General features: G+C 38.8%; 1 protein-coding gene across 1 annotated transcript; it reads right to left on the minus strand.

Annotated features, from left to right (window-relative positions):
* Nucleotides 1-26,157, minus strand: pals1a (protein associated with LIN7 1, MAGUK p55 family member a). The gene is made up of 17 exons (XM_058615781.1): nt 25,941-26,157; nt 12,110-12,429; nt 11,122-11,293; nt 10,488-10,588; nt 9,171-9,278; nt 8,268-8,345; nt 7,786-7,926; nt 7,321-7,482; nt 6,590-6,664; nt 6,300-6,483; nt 6,075-6,146; nt 4,948-5,019; nt 4,393-4,560; nt 4,201-4,290; nt 3,328-3,440; nt 2,822-2,932; nt 1-2,284 (listed from the first exon to the last, which is right to left on the minus strand). The coding sequence occupies exons 2-17, from the start codon at nt 12,284-12,286 to the stop codon at nt 2,108-2,110; spliced, it is 2,001 nt and encodes a 666-aa protein (XP_058471764.1). The 5' UTR covers nt 12,287-12,429; nt 25,941-26,157; the 3' UTR covers nt 1-2,107.
* Nucleotides 26,158-26,677: the final 520 nt, after the last annotated feature.

Below are 26,677 nucleotides of genomic sequence, written 5' to 3' on the forward strand. Positions count from 1 at the left end.
TGTTAATTTAGTGTTTATTACGATAGTGTGTTTCCACCAGCGACAGGTCAGTCAGTTAGTTAGTCAGCGTCCAGAAGGCTGCAGTTCCAGGCCGCGTACAAGAGGTCAGCAGATTAATGAACTGCTGTGGTGTGTTCATACAGGATGTGTGTGTTTGTGTGTGTGTTCTACGTTGTATTAAATGTAGTGGCTCAAAAAAGTTAATTTAAATTAGATGTCAGCTACTGTGTGTGGTGGGGGGATTTTTGTTTTCCAGCTGTGACTGTGCACATTTCATGGCCTGAACCAAAGAGGTTTACAACAATCATCTGTACTAAGAATCATAATCTAACATAATTTAAATGATCACAGGATAAAGTCAAAGGATGTATTTAAAAAAACAAAAAAAACAAACAGGTGAGGTAAAACAGCGACTGTTAAAAGAATTTGAAAGACACAAAAACTGCGATGGCGACGACAGAAATCTGAACCATAACAAAGTCACGAGTGAAAAATCAGGCACCATCCAAGATCAGTATAACTGAAATATTTTTCCCTTTCAGGACAATCAATAACAACTTCTTTACATTCTATATAAACCAGTGCCAACAGGTCGATATATTCTCATTGATGTTGAATGACTGTAGAGTGTAAATTCTTAACAGTACAAGTATTAGGGCCAATGTTGAGGAAAAACTGTTAAAATGAGTTGGAATTACAAGTAATTCCATGAGAAAAGAATCTTACAGGAACGAAGTTGCAAATTTCTTAAAAATATAACCAAAAAAAAAGTTACTTTGAAAGTAAAAACACAATTATGTTTTAGTTACATGACTAATTTCCAAAGTAAATGTCCTAAAACTGCAAAATAAAGTGGCCATTTGTTGTTTTAAGCTGAAATAGATATCTTTTGGTGACATCATCTATGTTTATATTCATCCACGATAAGCTTAGTTTCGTTTTTCTCCTGCTGCTTTGTCATAAAGAAAACCCCAACTATTCTTGGATGTTAGTTACTCCAGCTACGTTATTATGATGCAGTGCACATCATTACGGCAGCTTTTCAGTATAATAACCCTGCGAGAACAAATGTTTACCTCCACAGTGCACATATACATCTTCTCCTTCACTATCTCCACAGTGGTGTTGAGAACACCCTCAGAGCCGGTGTTGTGCCATAATTTGCTCCCCTGCATTAAAAACACCAGCACTGCTGTAAGCAAAACAAAAGGAGGCTTTTTATGACACAACACCAGCTCAGAGGAAAAGTACTGAGTGTCATTTTTACAACATTGAACAACTAACAGTAATGAAAGTTGCCTGTTGCATGTCATAATTACAGTTGTAGTATTAAGTTTAGAAATGTAGCTATAACATTACCAAGAAAGGCTTCTGGTAAGTTATGGTTAGAATATAGTTATCAAATGCCCTGTTATTAGCATATAATATAAAGGTGTGGGTTCTCTTAAAAATTATAGTTTCCGTTGAAAACGTCTGGAAAACTGGATCCCGACACTCTCTGGAGTTGATGTCGGAAAATGGTTTTCAACCCACAGACATATTCATAACAGTAGAAGATAGTCAGACATTAAAATGCTGTAAATATCCATTGGACTAAGATGCTGGCAGGCGTTTGCTTTCTCATGTGCAGTCAGTCCCTCTGGACAATTTTAGGAAAATATCTGGACTTTAGTGCAGGTCTTTGCTTGGGGCCCCTGGGAATTATCTATTTTAATGCCCCTGCATTCAATAAATAACCTCATGTCTTATCTCAGATTATAATGACTAGTCTTGTAAAATTACATTTTTTGTATTATGACACCTAATATTCTCATAATATACTTGTAATATTACAACAACAATACTGGAATGCAATGACGTTTTCATGTAAAATTAATTGAACTAAATTCCAATAATAGTAATAATAATTATATAATAATAGCAATAGTAAGTTCAACTTTATTCTCAAAATCTCAGCAGGTTTTTCCGAACATCAGCCCTAATATCATGTTATATATATAACAGCACACTGTTAAAATCACACTAGTAATTCAGGGTCCAGTTTGTTAAATGTGTAGAAATGGGCTCCTTGGGCTCTGTGTGTGTGTGTGTGTGTGTGTGTGTGTGTTCAACGCAGCCAGGAGCAGGGCACCCACTGAGGTTCAGTGTCCAGTTTGTTGATGAGTCGTAGCAGCTCATTGTAGGCTTTGTCCTGGTCCATGTTGACGATGACCGAGTCAAACATGTGACCGCAGCTCTGCTCCATCTCCCGGGCTTTCTCTATGATGTCCCGCAGCTCCTCCGGCTGCATGCAAAACAAACACACAAAAACACACACACACACATTAGTGAGGCATACTCTTCAAAAATGTAAACACCAGTAGTATTTGGCAGTCAGTACATTTTCATTTTGAATGTAAACATGTCGATCCAACTGCTAGTCGGCCAGAAAATAGTTCTGGTGTGTTCATGTGACCCATGGGTGGAATAGTCATGGTTATGAGTAGATGCCAGTCCCTTCCACTGATAAAGACCCTGAGATTCAGGCATTATATTGCTGGAAAAATATTTTTTTTATTTGGCAAAAGTGAGGGAAACTAGTGGAATTAATTACAATGTGGATTGTGGGATTCGTCTCTGTGGACGAAAGTAAGGAAACCAAGTATGAAACGGACCAGGGGCAGTAGTGCAATTGAATGGCATAGTTGAGCTCAAATTTAAAGATAACTTTTTTTTTTGGACAGGACAGTGAAGTGTGAGGGGGACGACGTGCAGCAAAGGACCATGGGTCAGCTCGGCTTAACTGTGCATGGAACCGTATTGAGTGTAAACACTTAGTAACCTTGGGGTTCTTGTTCTCTTTAGCCAACATGGCTCGGAGTCTTTCCTGGGAGGGTGGAGCTATGAAGATGATGTAAGGCTTCAAATCTGAACTCCTCAGCACTTTGAGAGCCTGTAGAACGACAAACACACACACACAGAACTTGAGTACTTGAGTTCTTGAGTAAGAGTACTTGCACATTGCACTCTGTTAACCAGTTGGATTGGATTAGAAAATCTTTGTCCCCCAGGGGCAATTTTGTTTGCAACAGGAGTCACACACCACACAAAAAGCTCAAATACATAGGAACATAAAATACATAAATGCATAAACAACATCATTAGGCTACCAAATTTGAAGGTAATGACATAACGAAGATGCATGGCCAAAATCTATTGGAGTAAAATAAGGCAGTTATTATTTTTGGAATGTGAACGTTGTTAGAAATATAAAAACTTGAGTAAGAATGCTCCCTCTACAGTATCAAAGTATAATTACATTGTTACATTACATCATTGTGTACTAACCTGTGTGTGCAGACAGAGCACACAGATTTTTCCAGTGTTGATGACCTGCCTCACTGAGTCTGTACTGGTCCCGTAAAGGTTCTTCTCAAAGTCGCCAGATTCAATCAGCTTTCCTGGGTAAGAACACAAAAGACACAGTCAGACAAATATCTGATTTAATGATGTAATACAATTACATCATTGAAGGACCTGCCCATTACAGTAGTATAGACTCCATTGTTGTAAACAAACAAAAGTTTACATTCAGTCTTATCCTTGAGGTCAAATTAACTTGTAAAAAACATTTCCTTTGTCATAAAACATGAGTAAATGTAAATAAAATCTGAAGACTTTTTAAATGGTGCAACTGTTTTGCTGCATTGTTGTTGTATGCTCCTTTACATATTACACATCTATAGAATAGTAGTGTACAACAATCAGCAAGAGAGTGGATAAAGTTATGGAAAGTGAAATTTGTGAACCATTCACTCTCCTTCACCAAAGTTCATTGAGAAAAATCTGTATTTTTAACTCATGGGGATGCAAGAGCTGCTGGTCCACTGCTGCTTTGTTTGGTAAGTTTATATGGCAGAGGAAAATCCAAATGAAGGATTTCAAACACCAAAGTCACAAAATAACACATTTAAACTTACTGAGGGAGGCAGCAGGGGATTGACAACTCCTGTGTGCAGTGGCATAAAATCACAGATTTTCTCTATGGACTTTAATCAAAGCAATCGTGCCAAGTCTTATGCTAGTTCTAGGCTCAGGGGCCAGCAGGGGGCGCACACAGCTCAGTAACAGCCACAGTGACTGTGCGTGTCAGCACCTCACCAAAGTTTAAAAAAACTATCTGAACTGAACTATCAAAAAAGTCAAAAAGTGAATTCTTACCAGCTGCCAGTTCGGCCTCAAAGGTCTGACGAGACACAAAGTGATAGTCTCGACCGCTCAGCTCACCGTCACGACGGCTACGCGTGGTGTCTGCAACACACACACACACACGCACTTTGTTGATCCACAAACACATGGAAGAAAGTGTTTGGTGTTTTTGTGTGTGTGTGTGTGTGTGTGTGTGTGTCTTACGAGGTACAGCCCCAGCGAAGCGCTCCGGTTGGTTGTTGAGCAGCCTCTGCCTGAGTTCTCCCTGTCCACAGTTGCTCGGACCAATCAGTGCGATAGGCCGCTTCCTATTGGCTGGCTGGTGGTACAGGGCCATTTCCTCATAGGTGAGAATCTCCTCATTATCAAAATCTGGACCAAAGGAGAAAACAGAATTAAGTTAGGACTGTTCAAAAAGAAAAGTTGTGAGGCTCTTAGCTGACTGACATATGAAGTAGAGGTTACAGTTGTAGAATTATGAGCTGGCTACTTCTAAAAACAGAATACACACCTCCCTGATATTCTTACTTGTACTTGCATATACTGTACATTTAAATGGTTTGTATTTATATAGTGATTTTCTCGTCTCGATGACCACTCAAACTAGTGTGCAGTGCATTTTTCTACCATACATCTTTCATGCACATTCACGTGGGGGTTAAGTGTCTTGCCCAAGGACACATTGGCATGTAGACTAGAGGAGCCGGTAATCAAACCCACAACGTTCCAGTTGAAAGACGACAGACAGACAGGTCGTACCGTCATTCCTGTGAGTGTTGTATAGCAGCTTCTTTCTCTTCCTCTTGTTCTTCTTTGCACACCACAGCTTCCCTGTGAATGAAAAACACCACTTTAAATTTCAGAGCTTACTGCACTGAAAAGATTCCATTCAATCATCTTGTAAATGTAAAGAATTGTATACGGACCATATACAATTAAATGGAAAATTTAATGGATATGTAATTAAACATACACTCTGCAGCGGGTTGAACAGCAGTGTATACAGGACAGCAAAAATCACTGCAGACACACCAAAGTAATAAAAACAAGTGCTGGCTCCAGGAGACACACATGTCTGTCAAGATGCTTTTTTTTTTTTTTATCATTTTACAAAATGCAAAGTAGCTTGCAGATAAAAAATCTAAATCAAATCAACATTGCGTGTGACCAGCATTTGCTTTCAAATCAGTGTCAGTGACTTCCAGTCTCTTTCTGGAAATCGGGATTTTTTTAGGATTACAGTCAAGTGTATGATTAACCAGTTATACCAGACAGGTTCTAATGATCATCATTTTTATATGTAGGATTAAACTCAGAACAGAAACAGCTGTGAAGGAGGCTGAAAACTAAGTGAGGAAGAGCCAGACTCTGGTACCGAGGCGATGTTGTGGAAGACTGATTCATGTAACTGATGTTCCACCTCTCAACCAAGAGGCTTCTTTAGTTAAGTTAGTAGCAGCTCTGCAGTCATGTGACCTGACTCACACACTGATACACACAACCACAGCGACAACAGTCTTATCTGTCTACGAAGAGTGGTTAAAAGCTCCAACATCGTTATTTAGTCCTTGCAAACAGACGTGACATATATTTGAGATCACAACACACAGTGTCTTTCCCACAGACGCTCTACATGTGATTAGTAGATGACCGCGACCTCCTGAGCCACAGCTGCCAGATTTAAAACTAAAACTTCAGTAGTAGTACTTTTGAGTGTGAAGTGGGGGAAAACACACACTAGGTTCTGAAATGGAGACTGATGTGTAAGTTAAATTGAAAACAGGTCACCAATGAACATTTGTGAACAATGAACAACGTGTGCACTGATATTTACATGACATTTTTACTGTAATGAGGTTGTATTTGTGAAAGGAGGAGGAACTGACCAGGCTTCTCAGGCTCCTTGTCTTCTTCTATGGTCTGTTTCATTGCTTCTCTCTGCTGTTGAAAACTCTTGCCTGTGGAAAAAAGGAATACACTTCACACAGTGGAGTGCCTCGCTAACCACCAACCCCTCAAAAAAAAAAAACATGACTAAACATTTTTCACCGGCTCCACCAAAGAAAATATGAGACATTAAAAAAGGTTCCAGCCACGGAGGCAGTAACTACCTGGTACCAGTCCAGCTAGTGGCTGGTTATCTTCATCTCCGTCCCTGAAAGCCTGCCACCAGTTGGGATCTGCCTGGCTGATAATGTGGAGAATATCTCCCTTCTGGAAGGACAGACCCAGCTCTCTGCACGGCACATAGGGGTCATCTGAGGGGTCGTAGTCAAAGTGTGCCTTCACATGGACCTAGGTAAGAAAACAGGCAAAACAGAAATATAAAATAAACAGCATGTGCCAAACAAAGGCATTCATTTTTGTTAAATTCTATTGATAGTAATGACTCAACACTCACCACAGACTCTTTGACGGAAGATTTGTTCTGATTGCTGGGAATCAGCACAAAGGTCAGGAGGCCATGCATGTCCGCCTGACACACACACACACACACACACACACATTTTTCAAACAACACAGTTGTTATTATTTTAAATCTATAACAAAAGTGACTATTGAACTGCTCATTGGAAGAAAGATTATAATAGATATCCCCCCCCCCCCAAAAAAAAACAAAAAACTGCTCAGCTCAAGTCTCCAGTGACAACTTGAACGTGCATCCCATGTCCCTGCTCTATAGGCTTTTCACACAGCTCTACAATGAAATTAGACATCTGACACAGTGAGTAGAGTAGAAAATCAAGTGTGTGGTTGTCATTATTCATATTATGGCAGTAATAGGAAGTTTGATTTATGGACTATTTATGAACTTCTGTCTTTTACAGACTGCTCAGTTATAATGGTGATACTGTAATATGGCAGACACTGGATGAAGAGCGGTGGTAGAGAATTATGTCCCACAACACATCAGAGATTATAAATATAAATTGACTCAGTATAAAACAGGACACTACATGCATATTATCCAATAATTCATGACAGAAAATATTTTGCTTATAGTAGGCCTACACTTTTGTTTACTGTGGCCGATTATGTTCATCTAGAAATAACTTTACTCAGTTGTAACATAATGACTTGAAATCACAGCAGAAGTGGATTAATAAAAACATTAAATGCGGATATGCTTACAAGAATGTCAAAGACTTGGTTGACATCTTTCCCTCTAATCTCGATGCCATTTATCTCCAAAATTTCATCTCCCTCCGACAAGAGTCCACTTCGTTCAGCTGCTCCACCTCGGACAATACGACTGATGACGACACTGTCCATTTCATTACGCACAGTTGCTCCCTACAGATGACACACACAGGGGGGGAAAACAAGAGTGAGATGATGGAAAACACTGGCATGATTGTACTACTGTGGCATTTGCACGGTGTTAATTATGGTGAAAAGAACAAAAACAAATAAGCTACAGAGGAAAAAGAATGGCACAGAAGAACCACCATGTGGTATTATCTTGACTAAGGACGTTATGGTTTTGGCTGTCTGCCTGTATGTGAGCAGCATAAATTAAAAAGTAAAAGATTTCGATGACTTTTTCTGGGATTCGTGGAAACATGAGCAGCCTTATTGAGTGAGTGAATGCCTTACCAGTGGTACATCCTGAGCCTTCTCTATGCGAACTATCTTGACAGTCTCTCCTCCCCACTGGGTCAACGTCTCTCCTTCTACAGGCAGTGGTTCGGGCTGCATTTCAATCTCTGCTATACTGTCATGGGCCGACAGCAACGACTGTAACACACAAACACAAAATACCAAGTTTTATACCATTTACCACCTGAGAAAACATTTAGGCCTCCAAGTACAACCACTGTAACCAACGTCAACATACAGTGGCATACATAGGCCAACCAAATTCAGCAACAGACATTTCACAGGAGGCAGATTTAGTCATAAAAAGATAATTTATGACTGTTTTCAACAGAAGCCACAGTGTACAACCAGCTAGAAGCAGGACTGCACTCTTCCTCACAGCACAGCTCCATGGCACTACAGTATACTTTTCTTTTCCTGCTACTGCTGCTTTGAGTGTGTGTGTGTGTGTGTGTGTGTGTGTGTGTGTGTGTGTCTACCTGGAGGTGTGTGTCTGTCAGCAGGCTGTGGAGTTCAAGTCCCTCTTTGTTCTGACTTGACTGGATGAGAGTTCTGACCTGAAACACAGAACAACGGCACTCACGATGTTAACATGCTCGACTGAGTCAGGCAGTCGGACCATTTGCCAATGGGCGATGGGAAACAAAGCAACAAGTTTGAATACACTATTTATGAAACAGTTAATAAGCTAATACATGAGAGACATTTTAAGTGCGTTTTCATTCACCCACTACGGCTGATTTCACCAGGTTTTCACTTCATGAACAATGACAAAGGAGCGTGTTTCTCAGAGTACTGTGTGAACTTTTCTCTCTTTTTTTTTTTAAGCCAAATGCAGGGCAGGGGGTGGAAATACCAACACAGAGCAGAAATAATGTGCTGGTCGCTAATGAGATTCCACTGAAATGAGCCATGAATATTTCTAACAGCAAGCCAACACTGTAGCAGCAAAATAATTGCAGCACTGACAGTATTAGAGAACTGGGTATTGCCTTGACTCAATCTGGTTATGATCAACATGGTGCAACGTGGTGCAATGGTAGTCACATGTACAATCATTTTAATATAACAGAGTTTTTCACAGTCTTTTATTGTTGCATCAGTTCGGGTTCAAACTAAGTTTCAGCTAAATCATAATTGTCAAGCATTTTTGTATCCATTGTGTCTGATTGTAACTGCCGTGGAACAGAGCTGCTCTGTCCTCACCACATTATTATACACGCACGGACCCAGACTGCTGATGTGTGTGTTTGTGGGAGTGTGCACGCATGTTTGTGTGTATGCAGAGAAGCCTCAGATCAACATGGGGCAACCAGGACTGCTAAGTCATGATATAAGAGAATCCTTTTTAAATGAATTCAGTTTGGATAACGGTGTGTTACCTCCATGGCCAGCTGAAGTGCCTGTTGTGTGTGAGGGTATGGAGGAGAGGGTCGGTGCATGCTGGTGGCCACAGCATTATGAATCTTCAGCGCTGACTGGAAGTCAGACTAAAAGGATAAAGAAAAAAACAAAGCAGGAAATCAGAATCCACTCAAAATCACATCCACATTCTTCTGCCTCTAAACCAGCACTTACATGAGCTTCATGTGAAATGGCTAATGGCTTGGTTGCGTGATGTCAGCTACTGGAGTTCTATGCTTGATATTTTGTAAGTTCAATTATAAAGCCTTCCATCTTCTAACCTAACTGTACTCAGTGAACCATATACTATACTATTATGACAAGATTTATTTTTTTTAATATTCCATTCTATCACTTAAAATCAACACATAACACTGCATGATCCAGATTTTGGCTCCAACAACTTCCATCCTACTAATCAAAATACTTAACTTAATGTGTGTGTGACATGACAGTGAATTGTTACTTGTAATATTGTGAACATGTAATGTAAAGTTAAAAACATGCTACTAATAGAATAAATACAATTTGTTGGCTTTTCTATACATTTCAAAGGCAGAAAACAATAGGTGTTGGCAGGGTATCAGCTGATACTGCTCATAAACAATCAGTAATGGTTGCGAAGAGTATATAACGTTGTCTAACAGGAGTGTGTAGTATAACATATGTTTGATTGGCTATTGCAGCCAAACATTATTTTGTGCACTGGGTTTAAGATAAAAGCAACTTGACAGCCTTTAGTTAATTTGTAACGTTATCTGTCATCTTTTACAAGATAGAAACTCCAACAAACAACAGCAAGACTGCGAGAAAACCACAAACGGCAACAGTTTTATGGCCATTCCTGCATTTGAGGTGAAAAATAGTTTAGAAGTTATGGGCGAAAAGAAATTTAGACCCCAAGAGTAGGAATTATCCCTCAGAAGCCAAAACAAAAAATTGTTTCCTTGAAAAAAGAAGATTTCTGATCCTGACAGTTTACTATGAACAGGGAGAAACATTGAAAAACACAGAACTTAAAACAATCTTATACTGGCAAAAAAAAAAGAGGTTTCAATTCCACAAATATTATCTGAATGTGGTCTCCACCCTTCTTCTCCCAAAATGAAGCCTTCCCTCCAGCTGTAAGAGTTCAGTGAGGCCTTTGTTGCCACGGATGTTCCAGCTCAGTCGGCAGTGATGACACTGCTCCATCTCTGGAAATACTTTCAGACCGTATAGGTCAGAAAGTATTGAAAAATACCACAATTATATATTCACCTAAGGCTCTTCCCATCTAATGCCCTGAATATTACCTTGTTTAATAGTGCAAGAACCAGCTCTATGTCATTCTGACTCTGCTGGTCAGACAGGCAGCCCCGGACCTGCTTCAGTGACAGCAATAATTCCTCCAACTCTGCAAGAAACACACACATGTTCACGTCAGTGTAGAGGAACAGTCTAACAAATCTTCATTTCTACGGCTCAAACACAAGAGACGGTGATGTGAAAGGTAACACTTATATCGAATGATTAGAAAAGGATGGCAGGAGACAGTCTGCTTGTCCTTGCTTCAGACTATGTGTGTGTGTGTAAGTGAGCATCTCATTTCCTTGGTTAAGACTCAAGTTCTTCAGTGTGTGTTCCTGTTTTTGTGATTATGCGAGTGTGTAAACATACCACCCCTGGCAAAGTTTTAATTAAGTTGCTCTCAAGAGCCTCTCTTGCCATCCTCTCCCTCCCTGAGGAATTCCCTCCCTGACAGCAGTCTTCTTTACATTCCTTTCATTTCAAGTTTTCTCCTTCCATCCTTTATTTTCACTCTACCCTTTTTGTCCTCTCTCCTTCATCCACTGCTTTTTAGAATGATCTTCCTCTTTATTCTTTCCTTTCTGAGATCTTAACTGATATGATCTGAGGTACCAATGTTTATGTGTGTGGACGTTGTACCTAGCAGTGAGTGCTGGCTGCCGAGTGATGGCTGCTGTGATATGTACGCATCTTCGAGGAATGTCGGGTTGTCGATGCCGATGTGGGGATTCTGGGAGAGCTTCCTGAGTCTGAGGGAGGCGTTCAGGTCCAGCTGACGATCTTCCTCATCTCTTCTACGCCGTAAGTCCTCCTAAAACACAGACACACATGATTTCAAACTATTCTTTCACAGAAAAAAAAATTTATTAAATAAAAAATGGACAGCATATACATTTTTAAGTCTCTTAATTTGTTTTTCTGTGACCTTTCACACGCCACACATCCTCCGAGTTCGTCTCTTTTATTGTTTAAGGTGCATTGAACCTGAAACAGTGACTAAACAGGGAATTATAACAAACGCAGATGTTTAAACATACAATACAAATGTCATAAAAGTACTGGATTTAAACCAAAAGTTGCCCTGCAAACTTTATTGCAGTGGAAGTGAAGCTAACGATGAATATGCTTTGGTATAAGAACCTCTGAGTTGTATATTAGCTCCATACCACTTTTATACTGTATGTTCAATACAATACCGATATCACAACCTCGAGGATTTACAGACACAGCTTCTACTATAAAAGGCAATGTCAACTGACTATGTTTAGTGGAAGTTGTAAGTGAGACTCTGTGCATATAGTCCATTCGACTTCTTTAAACAACAAGTGTGCAGATGCATTTTCCACCAAGCTTTAACCAACCATTTAAAAAACACAATACCCTAACAGTTTGGAAGACACATGCATTCCCTGACTCACCATGTCCTGTTTACATGACTGCTGTGGCACACATTTGTACAGCATGTTGCATGTGCTCAGTAAGGCATTTACATGATATTTAGGGTTTGTTAATATGACCATAGGAATAAATGTAAAGGTGTGACTAAAAATGATGAAACATACAGCATATTTAAATTATTCTTTTAATGTAAATCTCTTCCTCTGTCTGTGTATGTGTGTGCGTATACCTGGTGTTGTCGTATCCTCTCTAACTGTGCCGATCTCCGGAGCGGTATCATGCGACCGCCTAACTCTCCCGGACAGTCGACGGCCATTTCCCGGTGCTGCTGGCCTCCTCTCAGCTCTTCATCTCCTCCTCCTCCTCCCTCCCCAGCAACATGGCCGTTCAAATGGGAGGTTGTCATTCCTCCCTCACACACAAACACACACCAAAGTTTGAAAGTGTGTGTGTGTTTGTGTGGATTTCAGGGGTGTTCAGGTACGCCTGTTTATGTCAAGGAAGTCTAGGAGGGTAGCTCGGTAAACGGGGCAGCCATGATACCTTTACCTGTGAAGAGAGAAAGAAAATGATGAGGTTGAGGTTAAGTGAGACTGTTGTGCATCTCAAAAGTCCTGCTAAAGGAGCAGGAGGATTTCATGTAGTCATTAAGCAGGCATGTTTACTGAAGAACCTCCCAATGCTTCCTGAACTGCTAAACTTGCTACTAGTGTTTAAAATCTCTAGTTTAATTTGTTCTAGTTCTAGGCAAAGTGAGTGACTGATACTTTATTGGGGAGGTTAATGATTACCCTTCAGTCTCTAGATTACCATGTAGATATAGACACATTTTAAATGTCCATTTATGTGCAATTCCTCCCTATTTTATACATTTCATACCTGTGGGAGGCACACGACAACCGAAGTACTGGAGTAGTTAGTAGAAGAAGAATTTGGTATGCAGGTAAATAAATGTAAAGCATGACAAAGCTGCACCGTGCATGGTGCTACGTGGTGGCATGACCCAGGCAGAAGACAGTGTATATGACCAAAGCCAAGCTGTAGAAAACAACGTGGCGTATTGCTAATGCCGATATTCTAGTTTTTTCCTCCATCTGATAAAACAACTCTGACAATTACAAATAATTCATGAAGTTGCTCAACATAAACATTAATTGATGAAAACTGCATATTGTGTTTGCACTGCAGTGCAGTTATACATCTTAAATGAACCCTTAGTGCTCACAACGGCACAGATCCGTGCCGCAGGCAATGGTAAATTGCGATGGGAATAATACACAACTCCATAAATGGATGTGGTTTTATAGGTCACATTTTCATGTTTTACAAAATGCATTTTTTCGTCTCGACAGTTTTTCTTTTATTTCATAAAAACTGTGACATAATGTATATATTGTATTTTTGATACAAGACAGGATACAAGACACTCCCTATTGCACATTCTTATAGCTTCTGTATATACGCTTTAACATAGTAATGGAAAAAAGCAGCAAAAATGCTCTTTGTTCAGGTTAAGGGGTTAAAATAATATATAAACTAGAAATTAAATGACACATAATCAAACAATTTAACTTTGTTAAATAGACTTTTCAATGAAAAAAATTTAGTCACTTGGAAGCATATATCATTCAAGTGTCTGAGGCCAATTAATACATAATAATTAGCCAATGCCAATTATTATAAAATGACAAATATTGTCCCCAATAATTGCCCCAAACATTTAAAAGTGTGTCTACTACAGCCATGGTGCCACTTTCAAGGTGATATCTGTGATTCCCAGTGACATCGATACCATCAAAGGGTTTGAAAAAACAAAACAAGCAGCTTTTCAAGAAAGAGTCTATTGTCTTAAAAGATGTTTTAAATATGAAAAAGAAGTTTCTATCATTTATAATAATGATTAAATGACTATTGACCATTAAATATTTGCTAAGGTAAATGCACAAAATTTGCAAACCCTTGCCTCGATGGTTTTTAACTGGCCAAATGACTGCTGTGACTAGCTGATAACAGTTCACAGTTTGTTGCAACTATGTGGTATTTCTAAAAACTACTTTTCTACTGGGATTTTCCACATAAAACCGTCTCAAGGGCTTAGTTAAAAAAACAAAACACCCAGTGAACAACAGTGGTTCTGTTCCGTTTTGGAGATCCAGGAGAGTTCAGAGTAAAACAAACAGTACTGGAGATGAGAGACAGGGGCTATGGTAACTCTGATAAACACTCAACAACATCTGGCGAGCAGAAAATAATCTCTTTCCGCAGATGGTGTGCAACAGCAATATACCTCATCAGGTTCCTCTACTCTCAGACAAGAACATAAAGTTCAGGATATATTCATGACAGGTAAACATAGAGCAGATACTCAGAGTTTTTAACATCTTGTGGAATCAAAGAGCTGAGTTTGCTCTTTAGTTACAATATGTTACAGTATGTTCACTCTATCTCACACTACGGATTTCTCTATCCAGTAGTCCAGAGAAAATAATGTCATACGAGCCCCTCCACTCTACACTCATAACCATGACAACAGCATTGTCCACTGCTTGATGGTACCCCTGCCACACATACACAACAGAGTACAGATGAACAGAGTACAATGTGGGGAGGTGGTCAGAGGGAAGAGTGATGACAGAATGGTGGGACAGAAGACAGAGGGCAGGCAAGGAAGAAATGAATGGGGATGGGCTGAACAATTTATCAAAATCGTTGATTGAAATAGCTCAAATAAACTTCAAGTTTTCATGGTTTCAGTCATGGAAATTTGCACATTAAAGTTCTCCTTGTAAAGAAACTTGGCAAAGCAATTAGTCTTTAATATTTTAATGTTATACAAAGCTTAATGAAACGCATTTAATAACAAAAAAAGTTTCATGGATTTGTTTATTTTTAGTACTCTGGGTTAGTACTCTCACTGCCCAGGAGGGTGTTGCAACCCACACTTTGGGAACCACTGCATTAGAATACAGAGTAGTTAACAATATTGGCCCTTTTCCACTGGTAATTGTTGGAGATTAACCCAAGTGTTTAGGATTGTTAAGTCTTTTTAAAAACTAGTGGAAACGCAACTTAACCGTGCCGAGGCGAGGCAAGCCGGTGGAAACACACCATACACGCCGACAGTATCTCATGTGGTAATGTTCCATCACGCTTTAGATCCATTAAAGAGTTTGGGTTTTTTTTGGCAAATAATTCAGCCCTAAACACACAATCACCAACACTGGATTCACTCATACATTTTGCAAGGACGTTTAATGGTGGATGGGTCTGATGCTTGGTGCTGAAGGTAGCAATCAGAGATTAGCAGAGCAGTGTTTATGGCTTACTACATAACAAAGGTTGCTAATGTTGATGGTGATGGTGATGTGACGTCTGCCATTGTTGGGTACACTTTTCTGTCTGACTAAAAGATTGGTGACAATCTTGTCTGGGTAAATTGGGAACCTGTTTGGGCTGTGGAGTGTTTAAGCTTTGCACTAAACGTGATTCGATTGGCTGACAATTGGAAAGTTGAACATTGCTCAACTTCTGCCAAACGCAATGCAAACAAAACAAAGGACAATACAGTCACCAAACTGTATTGTCCTTTGCTGAGTCACCAAACTACATTGAAGGGAACGAGAAGTGGACGTCTCCATTGTGTATGTGTGAATCCAGCACAACAAACCCACACACCTTTGGTACTGAATATATGCCCAAACTTAATCCTAGCCTTGGTCTCACCTTAACCACTGACCCCAAACTTAGCTTTTAACTAATTGGGGACATGGGTTTTTGTCCCTTTTAGTACCAGCTGTCCCCAATTAATGGCACACATGCATGTACACACACAACCATACACACTCACCCACACACAATGACGGTACAGTGAAGAGAGGGGGTGGGAGAGAAGAGGGAAGAGTGGATGGATGATAAAATGGTGGGAAAGACAACAGAGGTCAAACAAGGTAAAAGTGAATGGAAGCAGAAAGAGAGGCGAGATAAAAATAAACACACAAGAGATAGATGGATGCCTTATCTGTGGGTGACAAAATAACAGCTATCTCTTACCAGCAGCGCTGTGCACACACACACACACACACAAATCAGAGGTCCCATGATGCAGCAGTGAGGAATGCCAGGCAGCCCTGAGAACAAAATTCCATAGATGGGGGAAGGGAGTGTGTGTGTGTGTGTGTGTGTGTGTATGTACACATATGCCATCAAATGTGTGTTGCATTACCGCACTCTTCAAGTGATGGGAACAATTGTATCCTATTAACTCTGAAACAGCAGATTGATATCACAGTTCCACATCTGTTTCTTTTCTTTGTCAATTCAAATACTGCACTCCACACTCAGTAAATCTGATTAGGAACATTATTCTACCAGTACAATGACATAAGACTAAAACTGCATATCACATATAATAATATATACAACATATAATAATTTTCTATTATTATTATTATTATTATTACTATTATATTATTCCATATAATTTGTATGACGAAAAGAGTGGTACCTAACCAAGACTGAAAACCTCTGTTGGAGGAGACCATAATGAAGTATAAAATTAAAATGGTAAATAACAATTTGATATATGGCTTAGCGAAGTCCCAAAAGAAACCAAACGCATGTGTAAGTTACTTTAGCTCTTAAAAGGGGATCCTCAGCAGGTGTTCTTCAAACCTTGAATTTGAATGCTTCACGTTTGGATGGCCACTAATAAATGAAAATGTCAGTGTAGTAGGAGTCTTTAACAGGTCACAATAACAGGCTACACTGCAACCAATACTTCACACCCTCTCCCTGTGTGCTCTCTCATCAAAGTTCTGCCCTCAAAACACACATTGGCTTACAACTGCTTGAAGCAGAGTGGAGGAGAGAGTGTCCTGACAGTAACTACTTGAAGTCTGAATCACCTGCAGAAAAAAATATAACATTATGATCACGAGTTGCACTGGCAGGTGGGTAGGCTAGTGATCGTTACACCTTCTAAACAATCCAGAAAGTCAACAGCTATCTAACTTCAATAGTTTAGTTTTGTGGGACTGACAGAGCATCAAAACTTCCTCTGTATCACCTAATATCAATTCAATACATTTACATTTTGGTACCTACAGATGTAATCTAATGTAGCAGCTAAAACTGCTATTGAAAAAGAATTGTTTAGGAACCAATATCAAAGTCCAGATATTGATATTGCATCAAAACTTTTTAATCAATACCCAGCTGCAATCAAGTCTGAACAAATCTATACCGAGTATTTTTTGTTCATTCTTTTACCTTCTGCAGTGGAGCAGGTTCATTAAAATACTGTTACTCCACTGATGGGGGGAAAAAACTGGAATGATCCTTGACCTGTCAGAAGTAATGATCTGTACACTCATACTAAAATCAGAGATTCTGACTGAACCTCCTGCAGATGTGATGGAAAATATGATGTGGGGTTGGGTTTTGACACAGTTTGACTAGAAAAGCATGAACTTTAGCTGATGAGGACAGCTGTTTCTGACTGGACTCCCGCCTGCATACCAGTGAATTGGTTAAATATAAGATATTTGTGCTGACCTGATGGACTTTATACTGCTGAAGCAACACACACACACGACTGATAAGCTATAGGCTAAAACAAGGACCCACCAACCACAAATGCATACACAACACCATCTGTCGCCACAGCTTACCCCCTGCTGTGTATGCATGAATGTGTGTATGCATGCGTGTCTCACTGAGTTAACAGTTCAAGGCAAAGATGTGGGGGGAAAACAAAAAGCTTTTCCAGTAAACGGTTGAGAAAACATTTCTTGTGATACAGTTTTTACTCCTCTACAAAAATAGTTGCACCTGCATTTTATCTTTTTGAGTCTATTTTCAGCCCACTCCATATAAAAAACACATTTCTGTTACTCCAGATTCCATCTGCAGCAGCTGGTGCAGCATACAAAACGTTTATAGGGCTGGGTTCAAAAAAATGTGTTTTCTGATTCAAATCGATCTTCTTTTGAAAGACCTAATATGGATTAATAAAATCCTTAGATCGATCTTTTAATATTAATATTCCATTTCCTTTGTCATTTGCACAAGTCTCACAAGAATGTCTCGATCACGTGAGACTTGGCTGTGATAGTATCACATGACCCCCAAACTCCAGTGGAGCTAGCAGCTAAGCTAACAGCTGAGTCCCCATATTTGTTATAACTTTGCCATCTGTAGTGTAGAACCAGAAATCCTGGAAAACTTGGTAACTAGTAAGCACTGTTTCAAGTCTTTCTAGGCTGGATATTTTGGTTCAGTTTGAATTATCCACTACAACTATTTTGTGCAGTTTCCCTGTGTGGTCATATTAAATACAAAGTGCATTAATGTTTGTACAGTTAGCAGCATTAGTTGCTTGAAAACTGATATGGAAACTAAACTATATCTAAATGAATAAATATTGAATCAAATCCAACTGGAAATTGAAATCGCAACCTTGACAAGGGTTGCAAATTTTTCATGGGGAGTTAAAGGGAATTAACTGGACATTTTTTCCAAAATTGAAGGTTGGGAATTTAAATATAGTTGGTAGTTAGTTTTTGTTGTATTGTGTCATGTCTGCTTATAAGAAAAAACTATATTTTTATATTTGTGAGTGACACTTTTTTTTTAAAGTTATCCAAAAAAATATAGTTAATTGCAATAATTTCCCATTAATTCCCATAAATCCATTCAATTCAAAATCAATTGAATTCTAAATGTATTACTGTAGCTTACTTCCTTCCAGTGGCAAAGTGTTTTTGAAACAATTTTAAAATAAAACTTCAGTGTCAGTGGCAGAGCGATTCACAGTTGACAGCTGTTGATGCTGTCACCTTTCAAACATTTGAAACATTCAATTCCACAGCTGATGCTGCCAAAAATTATTTTGTGAATTCTTGAAAACATACGTCAATCTGCTAATGTTGTAAAGGTAATATTATTAAGAAATGACATAAAATGAACATGACGTGTCACCAGAGTTTCAGGATGTCAAACAGGTTCAACTGAAACCCTGACTTCATTGATAACAATGGTCCCACCAGTATATTCACAGAGTACATTTTTGATTATGGGCTACAAACTGTGCTGTTTTGATCTGTTGCTCCACACAAAATAACGCAGCTCATAACACTTCCAAACATGAGATGCCAGCAGAGTGAGCAGCTAGCAGCTAAGCACCAGAAAAAAATATAAATTTTAAATAAATAAGAGCCTTACTATCTTTTAGGGGTGTCATGATTCTCCAAATACTCAATTTGATTTTCAATTTTAAGGTCACATTTCAATTTGATTCTTGATGTTTTTTTTCCCTTTCTTTTAGTGCAGATGGGTCTTGTTTAGTCTAGGATCGTTGGTTTTATGTCATGATAACTCTTATAATGTTTTACTTCCCATTTCGATTGTCTACATGGTGTCATTAGTGATGTCCATCATGTGTTTGCAATGTACTACACTAAGGCCTTATTGTCAAATTTAAATCATGTATTAACAATATGAATGTAACAATAACCAGTCAATTGGAAACCAACTGTAAAAAGAAGACAGGTCATAGAGAGTCATGTACTGGAGCTCTATGTTGTTCTAACCCAGCAATCTGTTAAGGTCATTAACTCTGCACTGACCTCCAATAACATCATCATGCATGGAAGGAAACACCTTTGTAGTAAGATGTGTAAAATGTATCAAGGGTTTCCTCCACTGAATAAGGTTGCATGTCTTATGCTACAAACACAAATGAGGACATGAGCGTTGTCTGTGTTAACAGGGTTGTTCTCGTAGTTAGGCCTGCGTCCTTATGATGCATGGAGACATGTGCTTTGCTACATGTGCATTACATAGTTTACACACCGTGGTTTTCTTGTCAACGGGGAACACAAAATATTTACACATGTCGAGATCATGACGTTTCCATCAATATTCGATTTAGAATCGAGATCGTGACGCCCCTACTATCTTTTTCAAAGATGTCTATTTTCTCCTGGACAGAAGGAAAAGCCTGTTTCATGAAAATGAACCATATTAAACACTGGGTGCAAGTGTAGCATCTTATTGATCTTATGAATTGTAGTAACCATTTAAAATGCTTAAAGTTGCTGTTGTACATGTATTACATATATCACCTTTAATTTCTTCATTTTATTCTTTGAATTAAATTTTCATGTGTAAACAATTCTTAACAAATGGGGCAGGAAACAGCGTCCCATATGGTGTTGGGAGTTTCAATTATGCTAATTTGCCCTCCTCTTGCATGTACACTCAAATACGCACACATGTGGTGATCATTATCATGTTCATGGAGTTGGAGGCAGTTGGTGGCTGAATGTGACATGGCATGTCCCATGTGAGCCCATCATGCAAAAAAAAAAGAATTAAGAAAGATTTAGAGGCCCAATGTGTGGAGACAAACCCCATGGGTATGCAGTATTTCATCATGCACTGCTATATGGACACATGAAAATAATTGCCCAGTCAGTGGCTGCGTGAGCTATGTGCTCAAAATACATGTGCCACTTTGAATAATGTTAATGTAAAAAGAAAAACCAGATAAGATAAGACCGACAAAACTATTGTACAGGCATTTTGGCGTTATGAATGCCAGAGTTAAAATCCCTTACACTAGTTCCAACACAGATCATATGATGAAATAATATATATGGGAATTATTGACCCTAGTCCCGTGTGGGGATTCATGAGTCATGATTCAAGGTTTGAGTGGACCTCACTCTTAAGCTTAGGAATAAGTTTCTTCATGTTGTCCATGGAGGCAGCTCCTCTATTCAGCCTGTGTTCAAAACATTTGTTTTAGCTTCTGTCGCTTTAAAGCCCAGTGTGCTCTTCTATTGTGATTAGTCAACTGCTTCCAGTGTGTGTTTACACCCCCTTCCATGCATAAGTGTGCATTATGCAAACGCAGACTATTGCGACATCATGGCAAGTATCGGTTGACAACTGATGAGGAGTTTCAGGAGCAGTGTTTCCTGTGGGAAAAAAAACCTGCTTTATCCCTCTGTAGCTTTACTGCAGAGAAAAAGTGTAATCTTTAACATATAAAGACAACAGTGAGTACTAGACTAAATAAAAACATAGATGAGGCAATTACATCCATGCAGCAACATATTATGTGTAGTCCTATTTATTTCCTTATTTCTTTTATCTCTAGGGTTTCAGGTGAATGACAGCTCAAGGTTTATGTTTAAAGTAGGATTATCTCAGTGTGGTTTATTTACACGGTGTTACAAAGAACAGCATTAGTCACAGGCTTCTTCTGAGGATATGAAAACAAAACCCACATCCAACAACGCAAGCAGGTATAGTGGATTGTAAGATCTGTGCCAAACTAGATGTGTATGCACAATGCAGTGTGTTATGGCTGCACCACTGATGTGCTGCATATCTGGCATGTCTGTTATTTATGCAGGGAAGGTGTCTCTGTTTTATGTTTTACATATTTATGGGTTATATTTAGGGTTATGGCCAAAAATAAATAGACCTATGGACTATGGACTATGGAAATGCAGTATTTCACAATAAAAGTACAGATTCAGTCAACTCATGGGGGAATACATGCATACATGAATATTGCATTATCTGTTTTCCCCACATTAAAAATAATCTCTCCAGTTGTCATGTGGATGAGTTCTGTACCCTGCTTCGATGGTAAATTGTACTTCCTCCAAAAACAGTCAAAGGGCATGTCGAATCTACGGATGACTCTAAAAGAAGATGATGCTTTGCTGTTCTCTTACTAGCAACAGGTAAAACTGACAGTACATCAGTGTATTAAATAAAAGAACGTAGCTAATGGTAGAAAGGCGGCCACTGTAGAATCATATTACTGCCGGTCACCAAAACAAATGGCCTACAGCTAGAGTAACTTTGTTAGCTGCACTCACTGTATAGCAAATTGACTTAATAGTGTTATTTTTCCATCAACTGCATGTCTCATATACAAGTAGATATTTCTCTATTGCAAGAATTGTAAAACATTTCTTTAAATTATAAAATGGCTCTAAAACAAAATAAGGACCAAAAAGATTGAGTTTTTTTTACCTCCACAGCATTTCCAAGCCACTCACACTTGAAATATCATCAAATTTCCTCCATTCACAATTATTGCAATAATGTAAAATTACAATTACTGTGAGTGGTTTTATAACAATAATAATCATATATATCGTCCCACCAGCTAAATTGCTAATGGCATCACCGCCATTTGAAAAAATACATTATATTGTGCTATGGCAGAAAATTATGTTATTATCCCTGCCATTTCTGGTAGTAATGACAATCAAGGTAATAAACAGCAAATTACATTTTATAAATCCCCAAATACACAGTCATGATTGGTGAAAGATAATGGTACAAACCATATAATCTGCTCAAGGCCTTACTGATTCAGAAAAATGGCTTTTAGGATTAAATAAACAGATTTAGAGAGGTTTCCTTTAGCCTTTGTACTTTAGTGTTATAGTGTGTATGATTTAAAATTCACCAATTTTGAGTTGTCTCAAAAAAGACGACTGTGTCCTCATCTATGACAAAAGCAGCATTACTAAGTGAAGCTCTACTATGAGAAGAAAGTGAGATAAAAAAGGAATAATGTGTGACAACATTATTTCTGCAGTAAAGCTACAATTACGACCACAAACTGTCTTTCTGTGTGTGTTTTGTCTATGTCATTGGGAGCAGGAGCAGAGCCCATTCTTATCTTGTGTTTAACAGTACACACGCACACACATGCGTGTACACACACACACACACACACACACACACACACACACACACACACACACACACACTCCTTAAAAGGGCTGTACCACCTTGTACCATACCAGAGGAATTAGGAAAAAAAGGAGGGAGGAGCTTGGAGCCAAACTTAAACTCAGTCTGTTATGATGTACTGAATAGAGAGAGAAAGATTTCAACAGCCTATAATTTAAAAAAATCATACGACATAAGTGAGAAAAGTAATGATAGAGACAGAAAAATTAATTAATGACCCAGTTGTAAAACATATTTGTCCACAAAATCACACTCTGTGAGCATTAGTTGTTGCATTTGAAATAACTAAACAAACAATGCTTGTTTTCTTTTATAAATGGTTAAGTACATAGACATTAGACAGTGTTTCTCAGTCCTGGTCCTGGGGACCCACTGCTCTGCTCCAACACACCTAATTCAAATGAATGGTTTGTTATCGGGCTTTTGCAGCGCTCAATGACGAGCTGACCATTTGAATCAGGTTTTTCTTTTTTTAATGTCCTTCTCTGCAGTCTGACAAAATAAGGCAGACAGAGTGAGATGGAATCCAGATACCTTGTTTCAGCTGGCTGAGCTAGGTCTCAATGACTTATCAATGACATACCAGTTCTAATGAAAGTACCTGTCGGCATCATTTTAACCCTGATTTGGTGACACATTTTGTTTTGCAGCCTAAATTTGGGTCCAAATCAGGTCAGAGACCAAGACTGAAAATGAGCGAGTGATTGAGAGAGCATTCCAGAGAACAGAGGACTTGTGTATTTTGGTTGTGCTTGCCTTTCTGTTTCACTTACTCACTCTGTGTGCTTGTGTCCATAAAAGTCAGCCATACCCTAGTCACCATAGCGATGTGACCTTATACCTGGCTGTTGTGCTCATTTAACAGGTAAATTCAGAGTTTCAAACCATTAGAGTGTTCACTTATGGTTCTATTCACACTATGTGACACAACTGTAGACCAATGAACAGCATGCACCTGCAGCTCAGAGGCTACAATGAAATATCTGAAGGTAAGGTACCTTCTGTCAGCAAGCTATTTATTTCTCCCATATGTATCAAAAGACATATTCCATAACTTTTGCATTAACCTCGTCATGATTAAAATAGTTTTATTAAATTATCATTCATTTAAATAGATATAAAGTAATTTCACTCAGCTAACTTGCAATATGACACATGCTGCTTTTCAAGGCAATGCAGGACCCACAAATGATTGTACAGTCAATCTGTTACCTAAAATAAATAAACTGTCCACATACGTTTTCAGATTTTTCACCTTCTTTGCGCCACATAACAAAGAAATCATGATAAACTGATTAATTTCGGTTTGAGGACAAAACAAAGACATTTGACATTGTCGTTTTATGGACCAAACAAGTACACGGTTAATCGAGAAAATAATCAACAAATTAGAACTACACTAGATTTGAATAAGGAATACCAGTGAAAACAATGTAATTACTAGTTACATACGTATTCTCAAGTAACTATAATAATGACATTTTGAGATGCTGCTATATGGAAAGTCAACATTATTTACAGTGTTATGTGACATTACTTCTAAGATGTCCACTCAACACACACACTATTAGCCTTATAGTTGTTGGCTGGCAGTTGAATTTTAGCTGAATTTTAAACCATCTACAGCTACAGACTTTTTCTTTCTAAACCATTATTCGATGAAAGGAGGTCTCCGACTTCTAAGGTGGACAGAAAACCTCAGAATTAAAACTGCTTGAGGATGTGAGCAGGTCCTGCTTAACAAGTACCTGCAGCAAATGCTGTGGTTTGTTGTACTGGTGTTGTCATTAAAAAGCCTATTCCTACTTCCCCCCTTAAAAGCCATACTTCAACAATGCTCTTCTAGTTTTTAGCCGCTCTACCACTGCAGTGAGCTGCCATGTCCTTCTTTCTCTTAGAGGTTAGTATTGACAGTTAGATTCATACTGTGCCTCTGGGACAAAATCAACTGCTAAATGTATTTTCTGAGAGTAAGACACAGCCCTGAAGAAGTACTAACGCTCCTGTACTTTTGTTCTGTGACTAGAATTCTTGTTCAGTGGCAGATAAAACAAACATACTGCACTTAAACACTTCATCCCACTACACTTTTCCTCTGCTATGTTTGCCTTCCTCTTGAAGTCCTTGTCTGAATCTAACCAGTTCTTTTGAAATCTTTGCTGACAGTCACAGGCACAGCATAACACTGAACACTCATTCACTGCCATTAGGTGACTTTCAGGTGAGTGCCTTTCAGGGCAGAGCTTTGTGACTGATAACGGATAACTTGCCTTTCTCTTTACAACTCTATGTCTAAATGTCTTTACTTTTAATCTGCTAATCATTTGCACGGTAGCTATTTGTGTTTTTTATTGTATCCGAGACAAACATCAACCTTACAACATTCCTTAACCTCCTGAGACACATCATGACCTTGAGATCTAGTGCACAGCCCTTTTAAATATTCTGTATTACAGCAGCTTTCCTATGTGCATGTTGATTAATAGTAATAATAATAATTAAAGAGTTAGTTAACTTTAATTGTGTTTTCCTTATGTTGACTCTTGTCTCTCTGTAGAGTTACTGATTTGTTTTTAGCAAAACGCATAAAATAATTGTGTCAAGTTACTCTTCCCTATATCATTGTTTACCATCACATAATCAACCATCAACCCAATATATATCATAGCGATAATGAGACTGTGCATAGCAGTGACTTGTTGTTTTACTATTACAGTGGATACACAGCAGCTAACGCATATTTTCAAAACGTTTTATATGCATGTGTAAATCTGAATCCTTTAATTGCTACTATCCATGACCGTAATATTATAATAAGGTATAACCACAGATGATTCATTTTTCTGGTTGAAATACGTAAGAACGTAAGGCTCATGTCATTAAAAATAGCTTTTTTCAGAGTTTGATACAGCTTACTAAATAGTTAAGAGACAAAACCACTACAAACGGTGCTACGTGGGTAACGTTGGCTCAGAAAAACGACTGTTTTGGTTAGCCAAAGTGACCCAGGAGTGGCTGGGCATGAAGCCTATTAGTTTAAATTTCAGTAGTTTTATTTTCACTATAGTTTCTTGGTTTGATATAAACATTCACACCAAGCTAATAACCAGCCACCCCGGACAGAACTACACACATTGTTGAAAAAGTGTGGGGTCGTTTAATTTCTCGTTATCAGGCTAACGTTAGCGGCTGGCTAGTTAGCTAAGTTGCTCCTTCCTGCAGCACCTGTTGATAACAAAGCCACTTCAGAAGAGAGCGAACACTGGACCACTCACCCTGATCCACCCGAGCCGCCCTGGTGCTCCGTGAGCTGCTAAATCCAACTGGCGGTCCGTCAACAAGTGATAGTTTTAATCCAAGCGCGTGTTTTTCGTGTTTTATTTGGCTGTTTCACAGTTTCACTGACAGGCAGCCTCAGTCCCTGTGTGTTGGTTTATTGGAGCCAGCGGCAGGAGCAGGAGCAGCAGCACAGACCTCTCCCCTGCCCCTCCTCCTCTCTGTCATTTCCAGCTCCAGACAGGGGGCGGAGACAACATACCAGAGCGAGATAAAACAACGACTCTGATTGGCTACAGTGTTCATCCAAGCCAATCAAATGTGTCGCTATATCGGTGGAATGTAGCGCGTGTAGTGGGATTCCTATTACTTCTGATAAAGTATAAAAGAGGTCAAATTAACCTCAAACGTGAGGCATCTGTATATTTGTGTTATATTTATATTTTTTAACTCCCGTTCAAGCAATAATGTGGATCCCCAAACTTTATTCTACAATTATGCCTAACTTATTTTGCTTTTCTTCTGTTAGTACAAAATTCTACCAGTTCACTCTTTTGAGCATTGATTGATTCACAATGTTAATTTAGTATTATTATAACATACATGTCCATGCAGAGAAAGATGAAACTAATGAGACTCAACAACAAAAACAACAAAGCTGTATGCAAAACAGATGCTTTATTTCCTGTTAATCTTAGTGACAAATACAGGTAATATTAGAATCAGCACTTACCAT

This window comes from Solea solea, chromosome 18 (assembly GCF_958295425.1).
Source record: "Solea solea chromosome 18, fSolSol10.1, whole genome shotgun sequence".
Classification (NCBI taxonomy): Eukaryota; Metazoa; Chordata; class Actinopteri; order Pleuronectiformes; family Soleidae; genus Solea; species Solea solea.

What these genes read in the sequence shown, in the direction of transcription:
- pals1a (XM_058615781.1), bottom strand. Translation starts at nt 12,286, where the DNA reads ATGACAACCTCCCATTTGAACGGCCATGTTGCTGGGGAGGGAGGAGGA. An exon ending in CAAGGAGCCTGAGAAGCCTG is followed by an intron (nt 5,020 to 6,074) that starts GTCAGTTCCTCC and finishes TTTCATTCACAG; the next exon opens with GGAAGCTGTGGTGTGCAAAG. An exon ending in CAACACTCACAGGAATGACG is followed by an intron (nt 4,561 to 4,947) that starts GTACGACCTGTC and finishes CCTTTGGTCCAG; the next exon opens with ATTTTGATAATGAGGAGATT.